We start from the raw sequence: 22,397 nt of genomic DNA on the forward strand, positions 1-22,397 counted from the left end.
TTATTTGCTATTTTCTTTGCAACTATAGAGCCCGTCACTTATTATAAGTTAGATTATGCTATGCTACTGAAATGATTTACCTAAATGATTTATTATTTTGTGTGATTGATGAGAAGTCTATTGATAATTTGTCAAATTTGTACTTTTGTAGTAATCTGTAATATTACTTTTCTTCCTGATTGGGTCTTCTCTCCTGATCGGTTGATCCTAGGGATGATTCCGGGTCTTCCCTTTTTTTTTAAAATATTTTTTTATACTTAATTTTAATATTCTTATCGGACAAAAAAAAAAACAAAAAACCTCTTCTAACAAACTTCCCCACCTATTCAATTGGCCCAATGGGTGCAGATCCGAGCCTATAACCTTTGGGCTCCACCAGGTGAGCAAAAACCGAGAAAATAAAGACCCTTAAAATAAATTGCTTCTAATAGCACAAGAGAACTCATTTCCCCTCCCAAATCCTCGATTCTTCGGGGACATGAGAGACAAAAAGAGAGGGAAGTACGTAAGTAAAAGCTAGTGTGAAAGAGAAATTTCTGCTGAAGATCATCACGAAAAATCCTAGGGTTTATTCTCAGTTTTAAATTTAAATTCACCGCAACTTATTTATTCTCCTTAGTTATACTATTATTGTATAAAAGATTCCCCTCTCTGAAATCTCAAACTGCAACCGAGCTCAACGAACAAGCACTGGGTTTCTGAAAGCTGAAGTATTTTGCTCTGAAACCCTAGAAGTTCGAAGAATTTGAAATTGATTCCGAGTCGTTCATTTCTTGCTCGAGCGGAGTTAGGGTTTTTTGTATAGTTCGCCTTCTACTTCGTCACCATGAGTCCTATTCAGAATTTCGAGCAGCACTCTCGGAATCTCGTCGAGCCTGACATACGTACCCTCTCTCTCTCTCTCTCTCTCAAATACGTTAATTTAAACTACGTTTTTGCAACTCTTTACAAAAAAAAAAAGTAAAATTTCTTACTAATTTGAGGGCAAAATTTGTGTAGTGTGATTTATTTTCGTTTTCAACATCTTTGATTTTTTTGTTTTGTTTTGTTTTGTTTTTGAAACAGCAACTCAGCAAAGGCTTCAGATGGCAATGGAAGTTCGAGACAGTCTTGAAATTGCCCATACGGCTGAGTACTTGAATTTTCTAAAATGCTATTTTCGGGCATTCTCGGTTGTGCTTTTACAGATTACAAAGCCACAGTTCGCGGACAATCCCGAGCACAAGCTCCGGAACATTGTGGTGGAGATCCTCAATCGTCTTCCTCACAGCGAAGTTCTCCGCCCATTCGTGCAGGACCTCTTGAAAGTGGCTATGCAAGTACTCACTACCGATAACGAAGAGAATGGCTTAATTTGCATCCGAATAATCTTTGATCTCCTCAGGAATTTCAGGCCAACTCTGGAGAATGAAGTTCAGCCTTTTTTGGACTTTGTTTGCAAGATTTACCATAACTTTAAATTGACTGTTAGCCATTTCTTTGAAAGTGGGGCGGTGGGCGGGGAAGATTTTAAGCCTATGGATACATTGTCTTCTTCTTCTTCAGATCAAGCTTTGACTATAGGCTCTACTACTGCTGGGTCGGGGCAGCTTAACCCGAGTACACGCTCCTTTAAAATTGTTACAGAGAGTCCATTGGTGGTCATGTTTCTGTTTCAATTGTACAGTCGGCTTGTTCAGACTAATATTCCTCACTTGTTGCCATTGATGGTTGCTGCTATATCTGTTCCCGGTCCGGAAAAGGTTCCTCCACATCTGAAGACGCACTTCATTGAGCTAAAGGGTGCGCAGGTTAAGGTATATACTTCTTTTTACTAATATTATACCATTAAAACTGTTCACTTGGTGAATATTGAAATGTTAGGTAGAGATTTTCTGAATGGTTGATTGGTTTTACACTTTTACGTATAAAAAAAATGTACTGAATGGTTAAGGAGTAGAGCTGAGTTGCATGAACATGAGCTGATTGTGGTCTGAATATGGCACTATGCCTGCCAGGACTCTTGTATTGCTTTTAAGCCTGTAAATTATCTGCATGTGAATTTGACATGATTAAACCATATTTTTATTGTCTATAGAGTTGGGACATTGAACCTCTTCTATGCCCTATTTTGATAATTCGATAGTTACAATTGGGGAGGGGGGGGTTGAACCCTAGATGGCTCTGTTGGTGATGCAGGACCGTTAAGAAAGTTCAGCGCTATACTAACTTTGTTGATGAAATCTTGAATAAGGAGTGATGTTTAAGAGTTTAGGTTAGAAGAGAATGAATGTTGACAGCTATTTGGGGCTGAAACAGGGGATAAACAAAAAATAACATAAATAAAACACTAGGCAATCACATTTTTTTTTTTTGATAAGTAGGAAGAAAATATTATTAATAAAGGCAATCACACCTAGGACTTTCTAAGCATCACACCTAGGTTCCTTGGTATCACACCTTGGAGAAGTTTGCATCACACAAACAAGGCTTAAAATAAGCTGCTGAATTTTATTAATCAAAATATTTTGCCATAACATGACCACAAAAAAGACTTTATATAGAGGCTATATTTATCCTTTTCCTAGTAGGACTTGGACTCTAAATAACCTATTCCTAGAATGAATAGGAATACTAATAATAATTAAATAAAAGACTTTTTTTTTTTGGATAAGTAAGAAGAGAATATTATAAATAAGAGAAAAGCGAGAAAAATACAAAGAGTTCACAGTAGTGAACACATGAAAAATGAAACAAAAAGACATAAGTAGCCCCTAATCTATTCTAATAGACGAAAGAAAATCCATAAGGGTAGAACAATCCGAGACACCCAACATCGAGACCAATCAAGGAGGGTCCGCTGGCAAGACTCTAATAACTGAACCACAGTTTTCCCCTCATCCTCAAAAGACCGCCGATTCCGTTCCGTCCAAATAGTCCACATTAAACAACCTGGGACCAAATTCCAAATATCAGAACTATGCTTCCCAAGCCAATGATACTAACTAAATAATAAGTCCACAACTAAACCTTGCATGACCCAATTGATCCCAAACAACCGAAGCATATACATCCACAAAGAATGAGCTATCGGACAAAAAGGTAATAGGTGATCCACAGATTCCGAATTACAACAGCACATACAACAATGATTCGCCAAAGGACGATCACGAAGTATAAGGTTATCCAAGGTTAGAATCTGACCATGAGCTGCTGTCCACATGAAAAAAGCCACACTTTTAGGAACTTTAACTTTCCAAATGCCCTTCCAAGGAAAAGTGGAAGGAGCTGCATTTCGAATCTTATGATAAAAAGACCGAGTATCAAACTTTCCACTTCTATTAAGATCCCAGCTAAGCTTGTCACACCCTTCACCCCTAGGAGTTCGGGTTTGGATGAAATGAAGAAGGGAGTAGGAAGCTGCTAACTCCCAATAGTTGAATTCCCTGTAAAATCTTTAACTCCACATTCTGTTATTCTCACCCATAGGAGGGCTTAACACATCCGAAATATAGGTCTCTTTATTGGCTGAACACAGAAATAGCTGAGGATAAAGCAATTTAAGAGGAACATTTCCAGTCCACTTATCATGCCACAAAAGGATATGAGAACTATCCCCCACCACAAAAGAGACATGCTTTGCGAAAGTATCCCACCCTTCACTAATACTCCACCATAACCCACAACCATGAGCCCTACAACAAGCTCTACTGCATCAACCCCCTTTTCCCTCCCCATATTTCATGGCAATGACCCTTCGCCACAGATGAGTGGTTTTATGGCCATACCTCCAAAGCCATTTCCCTAATATGGCCAGATTAAAAGACCCCAAATTCCGAATTGCCAAACCACCCAACTCACGCGGTAAACAAACCTTTTCCCAAGCCACCAAAGGATTTTTGAAACACTCTACTGATGAACCCCACAAGAAGTTCTTCTAAATACGTTCCAATCTAGTCGCCACAGCTTTAGGGATAGTAAAAAGGGAAAGGTAATAAGTTGGAAGGCTTGAAAGGGTACTTTTCAGCAAGGTAAGTCTACCGCCCTTTGACAAATAGAGCCGCTTCTAGCCTGAAAGCTTCTTTTCCATCCTCTCAAGGATCGGATTCCAAATAGATGTTGTTTTATACGAAGTTCCCAATGGCATACCCAAGTAAGTCATAGGCAAATTGCCCACCCTACATTGAAGAATATTAGCCAAAGATTGAATGTTACGCACCTCCCCCAATAGGGACGATTTCACTTTTCCCCACATTCACCTTCAAACCAGTAAAAGCTTGAAAACAAGTTAAAACCAACCTAATAGTAAGAATATGCTCTCTAGAGGCCTCACAAAAAAGAATGGTATCATCAGCAAATAAAAGGTGAGAAGCACGGATATTGGTCGCAATAATAGGACCCGCTTGAAAACCCTGAATGAAACCACCTTCCTCATTTTTCTTCAGGATACGACTTAGAACCTCCATAATGAAAAGAAAGAGAAGGGGAGACAAAGAATCACCTTGTCTGAGACCTCTAGAGCTACCAAAGAAACCAACAGAAGATCCATTAACCAGAATTGAGAAGCGAACAGTAGAGACACAAGTCTTTAGCCATCTCCTCCATCTATCCCCAAAGCCCATCCTCTCCAACAAATAAAATAAAGTGTCCCAATTCACATGATCATATGCTTTTTCAATGTCTAACTTACACACCACCCCCGGAGTATGACACTTCAGTCTACTGTCTAAACATTCATTAGCAATAAGCACTGAATCCAAAATCTGTTTGCCACCAACAAAAGCATTCTGTGACTTCGAGATAAGATTATCCAGCACCCACCTCAATCTATTTGCCAAAATTTTAGACAAAAGCTTATACACACTGCCCACTAAGCTGATAAGCCTAAAATCTTTGATATTCAAAGCATTATTATTCTTGGGAATCAAGGATAGAAAAGAAGCATTCAGAGACTGTATACATAAAATAAGACTCATGGGTCTTTGGTACGGCCAAGGACAGCCCATTCCAGATTTCTAGAAATTACCAAATTCCCCTTATTCTAATAGACCTTAATTAAAACTGATCCAACGGCTTCTCAACCTAAAAGACTCAATACTAATAACTAAAATGACCTATCAAAGGTGCAAAGAAGGTCCGACATCAAAACTAGACCACAATTCTTAAATATTTGTATATTTAATCTTCTTTTTCCTTGAGCTCATCCTTGTCCTCATCAGTTGGAAACATCATGAGGTGCCAACCAATTGAGTTGCAAGACTCTTAGATCATCTATGCCCTATTGATGGGTAAATAAATCTTTTTAAAAAAACTCTTATCACCTATAAAAAAAAAACAAAAAAAACTCAAGGATGGAATGTTCTTCCCCCCGGAATAGCCCCCTAAATAACTGCTGTTCGATGCTCGCCAACACCCCTGTCCCAACAATCTAGGAACTTCACCACTTGTTTAGGCATACCCAAGAAACACCAAACATGCTAAACACAAGCGTCCCATAGACTATAGGCTTAAGAACAGTGAAGGAGGTGATCCACCGATTCCCAACTATTCTTACACAAGCACCATTGGTTAATGACACAAATATTCCTCTTCCTCAAGTTATGCAATGTAAGGATCTTCCCCTTAGTGGCTGTCCAAGTGAAAAAAAGCTACTTTAGAAGGAGCTCCTTCTAAAAAAAAAGGGGAATGACCCTTCCTCTGGCGGTTAGAACTTCTTAATACGATTTAACTTTGAAAGAACCATTCCAGTCAGGCAACCACACCATTCTATCTTCCCCATTCTGGCCAATATTAGCGGAGTATAGAATATCAAAGAAAGATAGTAAGCTCTCCAATTCCCAATTCCCAATCTTGAATCATTCTAATAAAAAGCACATCCCAGTGAAGATCCCCATTTTTCCTACACAAATGTGTCCTTTTACCGTGCAATGCGATACAACAGTGGAAAAGCCTCCTTAAGAGGTATCTCACCACACCACACCACACCACACCACACCTCTTCCCAGAAACGAATCTGAAAGCCCCTCCCCACCTCAAACGGAACATATTGAGAAAGCCTTCCCTAACCTCCTCTAATGTGCTTCCACAAGGAAACCCCATGTGGCTCGTTGGACACCTCAGAACTTCAGTCACTCTCACAACAACCATATGTGGTAGCCATTACTACTCTCCATAAAGTATCTGTTTCCATAGCAAACTGCCATAACCACTTCCCCAATAAGTCATTGTTGAACTGAATAAGACTTCAATAACCAAATTACCTGTTTGTAATGGCTGACAAACAGTCTTCCAATTAGGCAGGTGAAACTTGCCTTCTCCTAATCGACCATCACAAAAAAATCCCGTTGTAATTCCTCAAAGCAATGACCCACACTGGCTGGGATTGTGAGTAAAGACAAAAATTAAGAAGGCAGACTGGGGAGGGTACTCTTAATGAGGGTAATTCTACCTCCCTTAGATGAATACAGTTTCTTCCAGCTAGCTTGTCGTTTCTCCATTCTTTCTAAAACTGAATTTCAGATTGCCTTGGATTTAAACTGGGTCCCCAATGGCAATCCCAAATGCTTCATTGGCAACAATGAAACTTTACACCCCAAAATTGCTGCCAAAGGAGCTATATTAGACACCGCTCCAATAGGTACCATCTCAGACTTGCTTAAACTCTTCCATGCCCTTTTTGAGAAGAAGCTCTAAATGATTTAGAAGTAGTTGCTTGCTTATTGCTATCAACTTTAAATGATTTTGAGAAGAAACTTTAAATGGTTCCTTTGTGTTTGATGTGGGCTATATGGAGGGAACAATTGGCACACCTATGGGGATGCGGAGTGCACAGGAAATCAATTGTTGCCATTTTCTTTGGTTCCTTATTTGATTGGTCCCAGGCTTGGGTTTTCTCAAATAGGGATATCGCTGCATTTTTAGATATGCTTTTTGTATATAATATTTACAGTTTTGTAGTTCTTTATGCTCTTTGTGTTCATTTAACATGAAGTAGTCTCTTTTTAATAAAATTATTTTTACCTAAAAAAAAAAAAAACCGAAGATAGCCATTAAAAACTGGAGTATTTTGTACAGTTTTATCATCAGCTTTGCTCACAATGTGCAGATAAACCCCCCAAAAGCATTGACTTCCGCTGTATTTTTATGTAACATTGTTTTCCCAAATGTCTTCTGTTAACCATTCACTGACATTAAATCTCTACTACTGCAGACAGTTTCGTTTTTAACATACCTGTTGAAGAGCTTCGCTGATTATATCAGGCCACATGAAGAAAGCATTTGCAAAAGCATTGTCAATTTACTTGTTACATGTTCAGATTCTGTAACCATTAGAAAGGTCAACATTGATGCCTTTATATTTCTTATCTTTTCTTGGATTTTTTTCCTTTCATCATTACAAAGTTAAAAGTGTTGGATGTAGGAGTTGTTGGTAGCCTTAAAACATGTTCTTGGAACTGATTTCAAGAGGGGATTATTTCCCTTGATTGACACGCTTTTGGAAGAGAGGTAATATTCTGAACTTTTTGGTGACTAACTGTCATAAGCTTGATATAAAAGTTGTATTATCCCCCCCCCAACCTTTTTTTAAAATTTTTTTTATCAAGTCAAAATTGTGCAAGCAGGAACATGAAATATATATGATCTCTTGGTTTGCCTCAGGGATTCCATATATGTTAGTCATAACCCCAAACATAGTAATAGACAAGTTGAAAAACCTTTATATATTTGTTCATCTGAAAAGAATATATAAGCCATTTTGGTTTGCCATTTCTTAGGGACTCTGCATATTTATGATTTCAAACTCTGACCCCCACTATTGAAGAGGCTTTGACTTAAGACTATTGATTGTGTTTGTGTGCATGCCTGTGTTTGTTTTCCATTTTTTCTTATGCACACTGACTCCTGCTAGTGAATGACCTTATGTGGCTGTTTTGGCTTGCAATCTCTTAGGGACTGCATATTTAGGACTACAAACTTTGACCCCATTATTGAAGAGGCTCTTACTTGGGACTTGATTGTGTTTGTGTGCATGGCTTTGGTTTTTTTTTTTCTCCAGTTTTTCTTATGCATACGGACTCCTGCTAGTGCATGACCATATGTGGCTGTTCCTCAAAGCAAAATTCACTGTTATATTCTTCTATTAATTAGGGCATGTTTGGTACGCAGTAATACATTTAGGAATGGAATAGCTATTCCTTTGGAATCATCATTCAGTTGTTTGGTTGCATTTTCATTATAGGAAATGGCTATTACTTAACTCTAAATTGATGAATAAACGTTTCTTTCTACAGGTCCGCTATAGCTCTTTCTTAAGCCACATAATAGCTAATAAGATGAAAATTCTAAAAAACCATACTTTTCTATCACTTCCTAAAACCCTCTCTCTCTATACACACACACACACACACACATATGTATATATGGTACTGATATATATATATATATATATATATATATATATTTAAAAAAAAAAAAAAAGGTAACATTTGTAATTATTGATTGAAATTAGTTAATTAATTTTTTTTTCAAATATAAGCCTAATCAATTTAAATTATGATAGGAAATTTAATAAATAGAAAACAAATGACAAATCTTCTTTTTGGCCATTATGTATGAATTTAAATTTCAAATGCGTATTAACCTTTTATGAAACTTGTATAACTTAAAACAAAAAACTGTTATAGATATCTTCATTTTATTTAAGTGTGTGAATTTGTGAGTTATTAGAATTTAAAATTTGGGGGACATGATGTCACTTTCTTATTTTTCAATATTTATGGAGAGAATAATTTTGAACAAAGGACAATGATATTAATTATACAATTATTTAATTTATACATATTTAAATGTTAAGCAAGACCCGCAGGGAGTGTAAATATGATTCTAATATATTATCATATAATGTACCAAACTAAGTAGTACAGATTTAGGGTTCTAATCCTTTTTTATCACTAAGCAGATGCGTAGGAATAATGATTCGGCTACTGATCCTATTCCTAAGGAAAGTTTAGTGCACTGTCATGGACCCGGTAATGGAATAGCTATTCCTAATGAATGACTATTCAGGTGAACTTATCAAAAAAAGAAAAAAAAAAGAATGACTATTCAGTTCTTTGTTTTTGTTTTTATTAAGTGGAATAATTATTCCTTAGGAATAACTATTCTCTAAAAATAGGAGTAACTATTTTTCAAAAAGAAAAATAACTATTCCTTACCAAAAGGCGTGTAATTGCTATTCCTTAACCCATGTAATAGCTTTAAAAATAAAGATCCCAAAAAGCCCCAAGCCACTGCTGCTCAGCTCTTCCCCACCAAGTTTTCTCTCTCCTCTCTCTGGAGCAAACAAGAATATTTTGTTTTTACCTTCATTTATCCTCTCCTATAGTGTTTCTTGGCTTCATTCTTGACATATGAAGTTGCTTTTCTTTAATTTTCCTCTTGTTTTACCAGCACCTTCGTTATAATCTCTTCGGTGTGAACATGGGCATGGATGCTATGTTCTTGTTTTATTAGAAACTGTTACTCGTTTATTTCTGTTTTGCTGTGAGTACATACTGCAAATTTTAGAAAATAATCTAATATTCTACAAGAATCAAACAAGGATAAAAAAAAAAAAAACAGAGGAAAGAAAAGGAGAAAGCTTTAGACTAACAGGCTGTTTGGGTAGATAATTTTAGAGAGTCCTATCAGCTTGGTTCTGCTGTGGGTGGAAAATGGTATCATAATGATTTAGTGATTTGTTGCATGTGTAAACCATCTGGTGAAACAGATAGTCATCTGTTATTGCACTGTCCAATTGCCTATGATCTGTGGGTTTTTTCTTCTTCTGAGCCATTGGGATTGCTTGGGTCATGCCGAATTTAGTCAATGCTATGATGGAGTCTTGGATTGGAATGATGTGGCATTGTAGGTACGGAACTCTATGGAGGTAGGGCCAGCCTGCATTCTATGGTGCCTTTTGGAGAGAGAAATTAGCGGACACTTGAGGGGAAGGAGCTGTCTATACCTTTTTTTTTGATAGGTAATCAGAAAGCTTTTATAAATGATAGAAAGAAAGACATACAAGAAGTTCATGATGATGAACAACAAGAAAAAAGCTACTAGGAAACTAAGCTAAGGGAGGACAAAAACTCAGAGAGAGAAGAGCAATTAGTAAAGCCCCAACAACGAGACCACTCTAAGAGACTACGCTGGTATAAAAGATTTAACTCAACCAAAGTCTTCTCTTTGTCCTCAGAGGAACGACGATTTCGTTCCAACCACACAATCCACATTAAGCACCCTGGAACCAAGTTCCACATGTTCGACTTATACTTTCCATGCCACTGATGCCAGCAAGATATCAAATCCGCCACCGATCTTGGCATAACCCAAAGAATCCCAAAGGCCTAAAGCATACAACACCATAGGGAATGGGTAACAGGACAATGCAGAAGAAGGTGGTTAACCGACTCCCCATCCTTGCAACACAAACAACACCTATTAACCAAAGGCCGACCCTTAAGCATAAGGTTGTCCAAGGTGAGGATCTGACCATGAGCAGCAGACCACAGAAAGAACGCCACGCGCTTAGGGATCTTTGGTTTCCAAACCCCCTTCCAAGGAAGCCAAGAATTTGAAGCACCCCGGATCGCGAGGTAGTAAGACCGAGTGTCAAACTTACCATCCCCTTTAAGCCGCCAGTAAAGGGTATCTCTCCTACTACCCTGTGGAATACGAGATTGGATAAGTCGGAGAAGAGAATACGAAGCAGCCAACTCCCAATCTTCAAAAGCTCTATAAAACGTTAAATTCCACACTTTAATAGTACCCCCTTCTGGAATCCACAAAACCTCAGAGATACAGGCATCCTTGACCGCTGAACACACATAGAGCTCAGGATAGATAACTTTTAGAGTAGCGTCACCAATCCACCTGTCATGCCAAAAGCGGATACGAGTGCCTTCCTCCATTACAAAAGATGGATGCTTAGAAAAGTTCTCCCAACCTTCGTTAATGCTTCTCCAAAGGCCGCACCCATGGGACCTCCTGCAAACACTAGTCCTCCACCTCCCTTGACCCTCGCCATATTTTGAGGAGATAACACGACGCCGCAGGTGGGTATCTTCATGGCCATATCTCCACAGCCACTTCCCTAATAGAGCCTGATTAAACGGCACCACCTTTCTTAACCCCAATCCACCCATCTCAACGGGTAAACACACCTTATCCCATGCCACCAAAGGATATTTGAAACCCCCCTCAGAAGACCCCCAAAGGAAATTCCTCTGAATACTTTCCAATCTAGTCGCCACTGCTTTAGAAATAGTAAAGAAAGAATGAAAGTATGTCGGGAGACTTGAGAGAGTACTCTTTAGTAACATGAGCCTACCACCCTTAGATAAATAGAGGCGCTTCCACCCAGAGAGCCTCTTCTCCATCTTTTCCAAAATAGGATTCCAAATCGAGGGAGACTTAAAAGAAGAACCCAACGGCATCCCCAAATATTTCATAGGCAAACTGCCTACTCTACAATGAAGCACATTAGTCAAAGCATATAGATTATTCACCTCCCCAACGGGGACAATCTCGTTTTTCCCAACATTGACCTTCAAACCCGTAAACGCCTGAAAACAAGACAACACCAACCTTATTGACAGGAGCTGCTCCCTAGAGGCCTCACAAAATAAGATGGTGTCATCCGCAAATAACAGATGGGAAATACTCACCCCAGCAGAGTTCACAGCTCCACCTGGAATCCCCGAATAAGATTACACTCCTCTGTCTTCTTCAAAAGTCTACTTAAAACCTCCTTTATCAATAGAAACAACAACGGAGATAGAGGATCCCCTTGTCTCAACCCACGAGAGCTACCAAAAAAAACCTTCAGGGGAACCATTTACTAGGACTGAGAAACGGACAGACGAAACGCAAGCCTTAATCCACCCCCTCCATTTCACCCCAAAACCCATCCGGCCCAACAAATAAAACAGGGCCTCCCAGTTCACATGATCATAAGCTTTCTCAATATCCAGCTTGCAAAGCACACCCGGAATTCTGCTCTTCAACCTACTATCCAAGCATTCATTTGCGATAAGCACTGAATCTAGAATCTGCCTTCCGCTAACAAACGAATTTTGAGTCTCAGAGATAAGATTATCCAAAACCATCCTCATCCTATTAGCCAACACCTTGGATAGCAGCTTATAAACACTACCCACCAAACTGATGGGGCGAAAGTCTTTAATGTTAACGGCACTACACTTCTTAGGAATTAAAGTGAGGAACGAAGCATTCAAAGACCGTTCAAACGTAGAATGGTGATGGAAATCTTCAAAAAAGTCCATTACATCCCTTTCCACGACACTCCAACATTTCTGAAAAAAGGCCATGGTGAAGCCGTCAGGACCAGGGGCTTTATCCCCCTCCATCTCCTTTAGTACCTGGAAGACTTCCTCCTTCGTGAACTCCTTCTCTAAGGACACCCGATCATCCTCTTCATTACGAGCAAACTCTAACCCATCCATAGAAGGACGCCCCACCTCAGTTTCCTTATACAACTCTTGATAAAAGAGGACTATTTGAGAGCGTACATCAAGCTCATCCTCATAAAGAATACCATTCACCTCAATCTTTTTAATTTGATTAGCATTTCTATGGGAGTTTGCTAATCTATGAAAAAACCGAGTATTATTATCTCCCTCTTTCACAAATAAGGCTCTAGACTTTTGCCTCCAGGAAGTCTCCTCAAGAGAAGCCAATTGTTCTATTTCTCCTTTGAGTTGAAGGTGCCGAATTTGATCCTCATTTGAAAGACCCACTAGCTCCTCTCTCACATCTAACCCCATCAGCTCAGTCAGCTTGTTCTTCTTACTAAAAGCCAAATCACCAAACTCCTCCCTGTTCCACTTTTTTAAGTCTGCTTTCAGAGCCTTCAATTTTTGAGCCAAGATGAAACTTGGAGAGCCCTCAAAACTGTAACCATCCCACCACTGCTTAACTCTATCAACAAAGCCCTCATCCTTTAACCACATGTTCTCAAATTTAAAGGCACTTCGACCACGCCGAACAACACCAGCTTCCAACAAAAGAGGGCAGTGGTCTGAAAGAACACGAGGAAGCACCCGTTGGGATACACTCTCAAAGTGCTCCCCCCAATCTAGAGAAACCAAGGCCCTGTCAATTCTTGACATAGAGGGAAGACCGGAATCTCTAAACCAAGTGAAAGAAGCCCCCTCTAAAGGTAAATCAACTAAAGAATTATTCTCTATGAAATCTGAGAATGTGAACATAGCAGGGCTGAAAGTCTCACAGCCAAGTCTCTCACTTGGGTATCTGATAATATTAAAATCACCTACTAACACCATGCCATGGGCCACCTGGCGCGCACCTGAGACAACTCCACCCACAAATTAGACCAATGACCATTGTCATTAGGGCCATACACACCTGTACAAGCCCAAACAAAATCATCCACCACTCCTCTCAATAAAACACCGATAGAAAACTGACCCACAATAACATCCACCACCCTCTTATTAGAAGTACATGGTTAAATGATGAAATTTACTATATTCTAATAACTTAAGCTCTTGAGAGAATTAATAATTTAACATGGTACTAGAGCAGAAGTTCCTGAGGTTGATCCATGTCTCTTCCACTTTACCTTTAATTTCAAATCCCACGTGTTGGGTCTTGCCTATTAAAAGAGAGTTTGAGCCTACATGTGAGGGGGAGTGTTAGAAGTATGTGGTTAAATGATTAGATTTACCATATCCAAATAGTTTAAACTTTTGGGAGAATTGGTAATTTAACCATACCGAATCTCAAGTTTCTTTTCTTGAAAACTCTCTTTGAATGGGAGACACACTCTTTTATTCTCAACCTTTTCTCTGGTGGAGTTTTTAGACTCATTGCACTTGTATTGTTAATCTTATAGCTTGCCTTTCTTTCTTTTGTTTCTTTCTGTTTTCAAAATCTCTGTATACTTATTGCATATGCTTTTTTCTTTCTGTTTTCAAAATCTCTGTATGCTTCTTGCATACGCTTTTTTCTTTCTTTTGTTTCTTTCTGTTTTCAAAATCTCTGTATACTTCTTGCATATGCTATTTCAAATTTAATAAATCACAATTACTTACCCATCCAATAAAAAAGAAAGATTCTGTGATTTGTTGGTTTAATATGGATTCCATAATTGTGCTTGAAAATAGATTGCGATAAAAGATGTCCAAGATTGATCAAAGAGGTTTTGAAATGTTAGTTTACGAAATTTAACTTAAATTTGATGTCATTCGACCACCTTATCAAACTGTACCAAACTATGGAATACATATTTAGGATTCTATTCACATGTTATCTCCAAACGGATGAATAGGAATAATTATTCCATTCCAATTTCTTGTAATACTTATTCCTATTACATTGTAATCACCATAACATTATACCAAACATGCCCTAAGTAAATTTTTTTTTTGTGTTAAAAAGCTCCTATTCTAAGTAATTGTCATTACAATGTACCAAATGTGCCCTTGATTTTTTTTCAATAAACATTAAAATGCTGTTGAAATTTTAGTAATGGTTCTACTTTCTCCTGTCAAATTTTAACTTTAAGTTGTTGTTTTGATCTGATGTTCTGCATATTGTAAACACCTATGTTGCTGTTCTGTAAATTTCTTTTGAGTGATTCTGAATTATGTGTGCTTCTTTATATATGTAGTAATAGGATTGCCAATTCATTTGTTAAGTTGAACAATCTTTTTAGGGTTCTAGTTGGAACTGGTCGGGCATGCTTTGAGACGTTGAGACCATTGGCTTATAGTCTACTGGCAGAGATTGTTCATCATGTTCGAGGGGACCTTTCCTTGTCACAGGTGCTGCTTTTTTTTTTTTGTGAGATATCTGATTCAAAATTTTTCTGCTATCCTCATCCTACATATATGTGGTTTTATTATATTATTGTTCTGCTACTTCTCGGTTAATACAATTGTAAAACTTTCAAGGTGGTGATTTTTGGGTAAATTCTTTTATTTTAATCTTTTGTGATTTTATTCTATTAGAAAGTTGCTGGTTTAGTTTTAATTAAGTTTAATTACAATAAGGGCAATTTGGTTAATTCTAGATTTTTTGGAATGACCTTCATGATATTAATTTTGCGGTTTGAGTCCTCTTCCTATTTGGCTTAGAAGTTCCTAAGTGCTTTTTTCATTGTTATTAGCAATCCTATTTAAGAGAAAGAGAAAGTTCTTCAGTTCTAAAGTACTTTTTCTTTATTATTAGCCCATATCCCAAAAAAACCTAGTGCAATTGATGTGAAGGATTTTTGTCCCATTAGTGGTGGAGTCTACAAAAAATTTGCTAAAGTTTTGGACAATAGATTGAGACTAGTGTTACATAAGAGAACTTTAGATTCTCAAAATGCTTGTATGAAGGGTAGATAGATATTAGATTCTTTTGTCTTATCTAATGAATGCTTAGATTATACCTGGGTATTTTGATTAATGAATTTTTGTTATTTATCAAAAAAAAAAAAAATCTAATGAATGCGTAGATAATAGATTGAAGTCAGGAGTTTCGGGAGTGCTATGCAAATTGCGGAGAAAGTATATGACCATGTGAATTGGGATTTTCTTATTTATATGCTAGTAGATGCGGGTTTTTGGCAATATGGAGGAGTTAGATGTATTGTATTTTGACATATTGTTTACAATCTTGATTTCCTAGTGGATTTTTGGAGAGTTAGGGGGCTATGCCAATGTGATCCGTTATCCTTGACGCTTTTTGTTATTGTCATGGAGGCATTGAGCATAGTGATGGATAAAGCAGTAAGATGCATATATTTATCGGGTTTTACAGTTGGTAATTTAGAGAATAATTTATTGATGATTTCTCATTATCTTTTTGTGGGCAATACTTTGATTTTTAGTGAAGTTGACCCTAATCTGATTTTGCTCAAAGAACTTCCATTCCAAATAGGAAGTAATAAATTAGAGAACCTTTCCTGATATTACAGTTTGTTGCTTTCTTGGTGATTTTTTTTGACCTTTTACTTTCTTCCCTATTTGTAATGCTCTATAGTTGGCAAGTCTTGGTAATCAATAGCCATAAGTTGCTATACATGTTGGTGTCATGATTTTTTTGACTGAATTGCTATCATACCCTGTCATAGTATCTGCTGACAAATTTTTATGATTATGCAGCTATCACGGATTATTTATTTGTTCTCAAGTAACATGCATGATGCGTCGTTGTCACTCAGCATTCATACTACTTGTGCTCGGTTGATGTTGAATCTGGTGCATATGCTATCTCTGTCCTTTCAAGAGAGTTTTAACTGATATGTTTTATGATATGAATGAGTCAGTATCATGTAATGATTTTTTTTGGGAATTAGGTGGAGCCAATATTTGAGAAAGGTGTTGACCAACCATCTATGGATGAAGCACGGATTTTATTGGTATGAGTTAGAATCTAATGTTTATACTAGTTTGCCTCGAACTGGCAAACATTGTGGATATGTCTAGCTTTTGGGGAATGACTGTTCTTGTGTTTCTTCTACAGGGGCGTATTTTAGATGCTTTTGTTGGAAAATTTAGTACTTTCAAGCGTACCATTCCGCAGGTAATCTGTGATTGCTGTACAATTTTCCGTTATATAATATTAGATGTAAGGCTACTGAAGCTATGTTGACAATCTTGTAGTGGCAAACGAATTTCTGTTTTTATCTATTTACTTGTTTTTTAGAATAATGGTGGTAAATAATAGTTTTCTGGATGTCGTATTAAGATTTCCTTATTAGACATTGGAATCAAATTGTTTTCCTGCTTCATTATCTGTTGTTTCCCAAGTAAAGCTTGTCTTATAGCAATGCAATGAAATTAGATTTATTTTTGGTGGGGAGGGGCTTGTCACATTTGTCAGATTGTTGTGGGCTAGCTTCCCTTCAAATTTTTCAATCATTCTTATGTTTTGTTGTAGGTAGGCTACTTTAATTTTGTACTCCCTGAGCAATCTTATTTCTTTTCATTTTTTATGATTTTGTCCTGGTCAAATGTTAATTCTCGTCTTTTTGGTATGTCTCTTACTTGTTAATATAAATTTATGTTTCCTTGTTTCTTGATAGCTGTTGGAGGAGGGTGAGGAGGGAAAGGATCGTGCTACGTTGAGGTCCAAGCTTGAACTCCCTGTGCAGGTTGTTTTGATTACTTGAATGTGTGCTATTTCTGTGTAATTTGTTTTATGATTTGGAGGTCCTTGAGTTTCCTCACTAGTTTTCTCTCTTTAGCTTCATCCTCCATATTAGAGTGAATACTTGAATATATTTTATTCTTATGTGCTTAATTTTGCATATATTCTGTACATTATTGCATAAGGTAAGAGTTTCAAGAATGTTAAACTTAATCTTTGTCAAAATTATCATGAAATATTGGTTAGTACGTGGTTTTATTGGTTATGGACTCTTGGAAATTTTTATGTATGTTATTATGTAGCATTACATACCAGTATCTAGGTGCTCAGTGTTTACCCTGGTTTGGTGGGGCTAGCACTGGGTATTGACTTCTTTTAGATTCTTTAATGCCAGAATTACAGCTGTTGTGATTCGTAATGGGTTTTGCTGAAGAAGGGCTGGAATCAACAGTGTTTGTTTGGAGTGATTGATTGAGGGATGGAGAGGGGTAGGAGGGAGAGATGGGGGAGGGGAGGCTAAACCCTTCCAGGCTTCTCAAAAGTGGGCAGATTGGAGGAGAGAGAGCTGATATCTTAATAACAGTGTGTGAAATCTAAAGGAAAAATTGTGAAATGTCAGTTCTGTCCTCACTTTGAGCCATTTAAACTGGGAGTATTTTGGTAAAATTATACCTTCATTCTCTCCTTCCTTCCTACCAAACAATATGGGCAGTGTGGGGGTGGGGAATGGACTTCCCTCACTATCCCCCCCCCCCCCCCCCTCTCTTGCTTCTCTCCTCTCACCTCCAGTTCTCCTTCCAAACATGGTGTGAGGTTATATGTCTGGGTTTCTTGGGTTCAGAAGTATGTATTGGCATTTTTGATAACAAATTGCTAGTTACCGTTGTGTTCAGGACATTTTGGGTCTTTAAGATATGCTGAGCATCTGTAATGCTAAAATTTTGGAATTTTCTACTTGACAAATTCTTACGATTTGAAAGAACCAAAAAAGGAAAATATATATAGAAAGAAAAGAAAGGAGTGGAGAGTGAGGTTATAGGTTCAAGACCCAATGGGTGTATGAATGACCTTAAGTCTATTTTTTGAAGAAAAAAAAGAAAGGGAAATGAATAATATTTATCAATAGAAATAATATATATATACATATATATATTTTATCTCTCTTTTGTTTTATTTTATTTCTGTTAATCTTTATCAATAGAAAAAAAAAGAGAAAAAAAAAGTAAAAGCAGAAAAATAACTATTTCTGTTTAATATTTTAAGATTACAGCTGACTAATATATATAATAAAAAATAATCAGTGTTTAGTTTGCCAGTGAGAACTAAGGAAGGAATAATCTGATGTTTGATGATGTGGAGCATTGTATGAATGACCTTAAGTCAATCCTTTGATATCTTTGTCCAAAAGGATGGCTGCGTGCAGTGGAATCCATTTCTCTTTTTAGACTTTATTGAGGAGTGGAGAAAGAGGTTTTGGGTTCAAGGCCCAATGTGTTTATGAATGACCTTAAGTACATCTTTTGAAGGAAATCAAAAAAAGGGGGGAAGGAATGATTTATATAAATAGGAATTAAAGAGAGAGAAAAAAAAAAGAAAAACAGAAAAATAACTATTTCTGTTTACTATTTAAGATTGCAGTTGACCATTAAATATAAAATAATCATTGTTTTAGTTTACCAGTGAGAACAAAGGAAAGGAATAATCAGATTGTCAATGGTGTGGAGCACCGTATGAATGACCTTAAGTCCATCATTTGATATCTTTGTGCAAAGAATGGCTGCATGAGGTGGGATCCATTTCTCTTCTTAGACTATTGATCTTATGAACTATAGGTTGTAATTCTTTGGGGAACCTTTTTTGTACACCCTGCATATGTGAGGGCCTTCATTTTGGCTTTAATCTTCTGCCATTCTTAAAAGTTCTAGTAAACTTTACTTTCTAGAAGATTATGTTTAAAAGTACTTGAACATTTACAAGTTTCATCGGCTATCATGTAGTGTCAAAACTACTTGCACATGTACTTATTTATTGTCTAACTGGAAGTAATTTGAAAATTAATGAATTAAGATCTGCCATTCTCTCTTTCTTTATTGTTTAATCATGCATATTGTTGATTGGTTTTATACTTGTAGTTGATTCTCCCTTCTTATCTTAAACAACCACATTTTCCCCTCATTTATCCCTTTTCTAGTGACAAATAATTTGGTTGCAGGCAGTTTTGAATTTGCAGGTTCCTGTGGAACATTCAAAGGAAGTCAATGATTGTAAGCATTTGATAAAGACGTTGGTCATGGGTAATTGATCCTCTTCCACTAATTTCCTTCTTCGTTTTGTATTATATTTAATAATAAAAAGTGTTAAGAGATGAGGAACCTCAATTCTTGATTTTCTCTATGCTGATTCTTGGTTCCCTATCCTATTCTTTATTTTCTTACTTTATTGGAAAAATTCCCTTGGATGAAATATATTGTGCATGGCTGCATACATTGTCAGGAATGAAGACTATCATATGGAGTATTACTCATGCACATTTGCCCCGATCACAGGTTTTTGTATTCTCTAATTTTATAATTCCTTATGTAATACGACTTATCAAAGAAAAAAAAAAAAATCCTAGTGTAATATGGTTGGCATTTTTTTTCTTCTCATATGATGTTTCTGATGGTTAAGGTTTCTCCTTCCACACATGGAAATCACCCACAGGTGCTTGTTTCACCATCATCTAATATGCCTGCAACTCAAGCATTTAAAGGGTTGAGAGAAGATGAGGTCCTATACATAAGATGCTGAATTCTGTAATAGTTCTGTTGGCATGATTAACTTGGTCTGACTTAAGTTTTTTGTGTTAGGTATGGAAAGCTTCTGGTGTATTAAAAAGTGGTGTCCATTGCTTAGCGCTCTTCAAAGAGAAGGATGAGGAGAGGGAAATGCTTCATCTCTTTTCTCAGATATTGGCTATCATGGAACCTCGAGATCTTATGGACATGTTCTCGTTGTGTATGCCAGAGCTTTTTGAGTGCATGATTAGCAACACTCAACTTGTCCATATTTTTTCTACCCTTCTTCAAGCTGCTAAAGTATACCGGCCCTTTGCCGATGTTTTGGTTAATTTCCTTGTAAGCAGCAAACTTGATGTTTTGAAGCATCCAGATTCGCCTGCAGCAAAATTGGTTTTGCATCTGTTTCGATTTATATTTGGTGCTGTTGCTAAAGCACCTTCGGATTTTGAACGAATTTTGCAGCCTCATGTGCCTGTTATAATGGAAGTTTGCATGAAAAATGCTACTGAAGTTGAAAGGCCTCTTGGTTATATGCAACTTCTTCGCACAATGTTTCGGGCACTTGCAGGGTGCAAATTTGAACTTCTACTGAGAGAATTGATTCCTATGTTACAACCCTGCCTAAATATGCTGTTGACTATGCTTGAGGGTCCAACTGGAGAAGATATGGGGGATCTTTTGTTGGAGCTGTGCTTAACCTTGCCTGCACGCTTAAGCTCGTTGTTACCATACCTTCCCCGTCTTATGAAGCCTCTTGTTTTATGTCTTAAAGGAAGTGATGACCTCGTGAGTTTGGGTTTAAGAACACTTGAGTTTTGGGTAGATAGTTTAAATCCTGACTTCCTAGAACCTAGTATGGCCAATGTTATGTCGGAGGTGATTTTAGCCTTATGGTCTCACTTGAGGCCCACACCCTATCCTTGGGGTGCAAAAGCGTTGCAACTTCTTGGCAAGTTAGGTGGTCGTAACAGACGTTTTCTCAAAGAACCCCTTGCACTTGAGTGCAAGGAGAATCCAGAGCACGGGCTTCGCTTAATTCTTACATTTGAGCCTTCAACACCATTTTTGGTGCCATTGGATCGATGCATAAATCTTGCTGTAGCAGCTGTTGTGCATAAAAATTGTGCCATGGATTCTTTCTACCGAAAGCAGGCTCTAAAGTTCCTTCGTGTTTGCTTATCATCCCAGCTTAATTTGCCTGGAAATGTTACTGCTGAAGAATATACACCCAAGCAGTTGTCAACTTTGTTAGTTTCTGCAGTTGATTCATCTTGGCGGAGGTCTGAGGCATCAGATATGAAGGTCAGATTTTTTTTTTGGATGAGTAAAGGTCTGTTTGCTATTATTCTGATGCTCCTTAAATTGCTGAAAGTGTGTTCTAGTTAATCACTATATTGTGACCCTTTGGTATCAAATTTTTTTTGCTGTTTAATGTTTGTGTTTGGTTTGTTCATATTCCATTGATTTGTTGTTGTTGTTGTTGTTATTTATTTATTTATTTTTTTAATTGTTGGAGTTTTCTTTGGTGAACAATGGTGTCAGGTTGAATCATCCAATTGGTCGATAATTTTTTTCTATTGTTTGCCATCCTGTTATTGGGTGTCATCTGCTTCAATGAGGTCTTAAAAAATTTCAAGTGGTTACATTGTAATAAGTTGATTGTGGACTTGTTAACTTTTTGGGATTTTAATACAATTTCCCATAAAGCTTCGTATATAGGATTAGAATTATGGCTGAATTAAAAAAAAAAAAACCTTTTGGAACTGAAGGGTTCCTCATCTGTGAGTGATGCAAGGAAGTATGATGGGCTGTGATATGATTTAGAAGTAGATGGAAAGTGATTTTCTTAGAGCAATTGATAGGTGCACAGATCTCAAAGAAAAGCTCTCAAGGCTTATTTCAATCAATGTCCAAAAACTGATTCGAAAGTAACTACAATCTAGTACTTATATTAGCTGTCTGGCATTGGTAGCCTTCTAGATGGTTGACAAGTGTCTAAATCCTATTAGCCAATGCTTAAGCAATCATCTAACTAACCAACTAATTAGTTACGAGAGGATTAGGATATAGCTGCATGAAATGCCGTGTGTCAAGACTCTCCCTCTTAAGAAGCACTTGACCTCAAGTGCTCTTGGTTGCTATAGGATTTGTATGAAGTTCTAGGATGATACAGTTGCCTTGTATAATGAGTTTGCTTCTGTTGCAGCACACCAAAGGCAGCTGCTTCTGCACAGCCAAATCCCACACAAATGAACCAACCTTCAACTTGACCATTGGGTTGGGGTTTATTTTCCCCTTCTTTGGTTGCGAATAGGGCTGCACCATCTTGTACATACTGTGTGTTACATCTACCTGAAATGGCTTGCCTAACATATCCATATGATTTTTCATGTCTAAGTAGAAGATGGAATCCATTCATGGCTATCTCCCCACAATCCAGGCTGGTTCTTAATAGTTCTTGGTGACAGAACTGAA

At 37.4% G+C, this 22,397-nt stretch overlaps 1 protein-coding gene across 3 annotated transcripts in view; it reads left to right on the plus strand.

Annotated features, from left to right (window-relative positions):
• Nucleotides 1-704: 704 nt before the first annotated feature.
• The window catches only part of LOC142625565 (uncharacterized), a 44,295-nt gene continuing 22,602 nt past the window's right edge, over nucleotides 705-22,397 (plus strand). For 2 of the 3 annotated variants that reach the window (XM_075799195.1, XM_075799196.1), the window contains exons 1-13: nucleotides 705-884; nucleotides 1,066-1,796; nucleotides 7,190-7,315; nucleotides 7,400-7,485; nucleotides 14,720-14,828; nucleotides 16,155-16,250; nucleotides 16,349-16,411; nucleotides 16,516-16,575; nucleotides 17,078-17,146; nucleotides 19,355-19,436; nucleotides 19,636-19,688; nucleotides 19,813-19,911; nucleotides 19,992-21,224. In XM_075799195.1, coding sequence (XP_075655310.1) covers nucleotides 827-884; nucleotides 1,066-1,796; nucleotides 7,190-7,315; nucleotides 7,400-7,485; nucleotides 14,720-14,828; nucleotides 16,155-16,250; nucleotides 16,349-16,411; nucleotides 16,516-16,575; nucleotides 17,078-17,146; nucleotides 19,355-19,436; nucleotides 19,636-19,688; nucleotides 19,813-19,911; nucleotides 19,992-21,224 — 2,865 coding nt within the window. In that variant the 5' untranslated portion in view covers nucleotides 705-826. The remainder of the gene's footprint in view (nucleotides 885-1,065; nucleotides 1,797-7,189; nucleotides 7,316-7,399; nucleotides 7,486-14,719; nucleotides 14,829-16,154; nucleotides 16,251-16,348; nucleotides 16,412-16,515; nucleotides 16,576-17,077; nucleotides 17,147-19,354; nucleotides 19,437-19,635; nucleotides 19,689-19,812; nucleotides 19,912-19,991; nucleotides 21,225-22,397) is intronic. The other variant, XM_075799197.1, reaches the window with a different exon arrangement.

This window comes from Castanea sativa, chromosome 2 (genome assembly GCF_040712315.1).
Source record: "Castanea sativa cultivar Marrone di Chiusa Pesio chromosome 2, ASM4071231v1".
In the NCBI taxonomy this organism is placed as follows: Eukaryota; Viridiplantae; Streptophyta; class Magnoliopsida; order Fagales; family Fagaceae; genus Castanea; species Castanea sativa.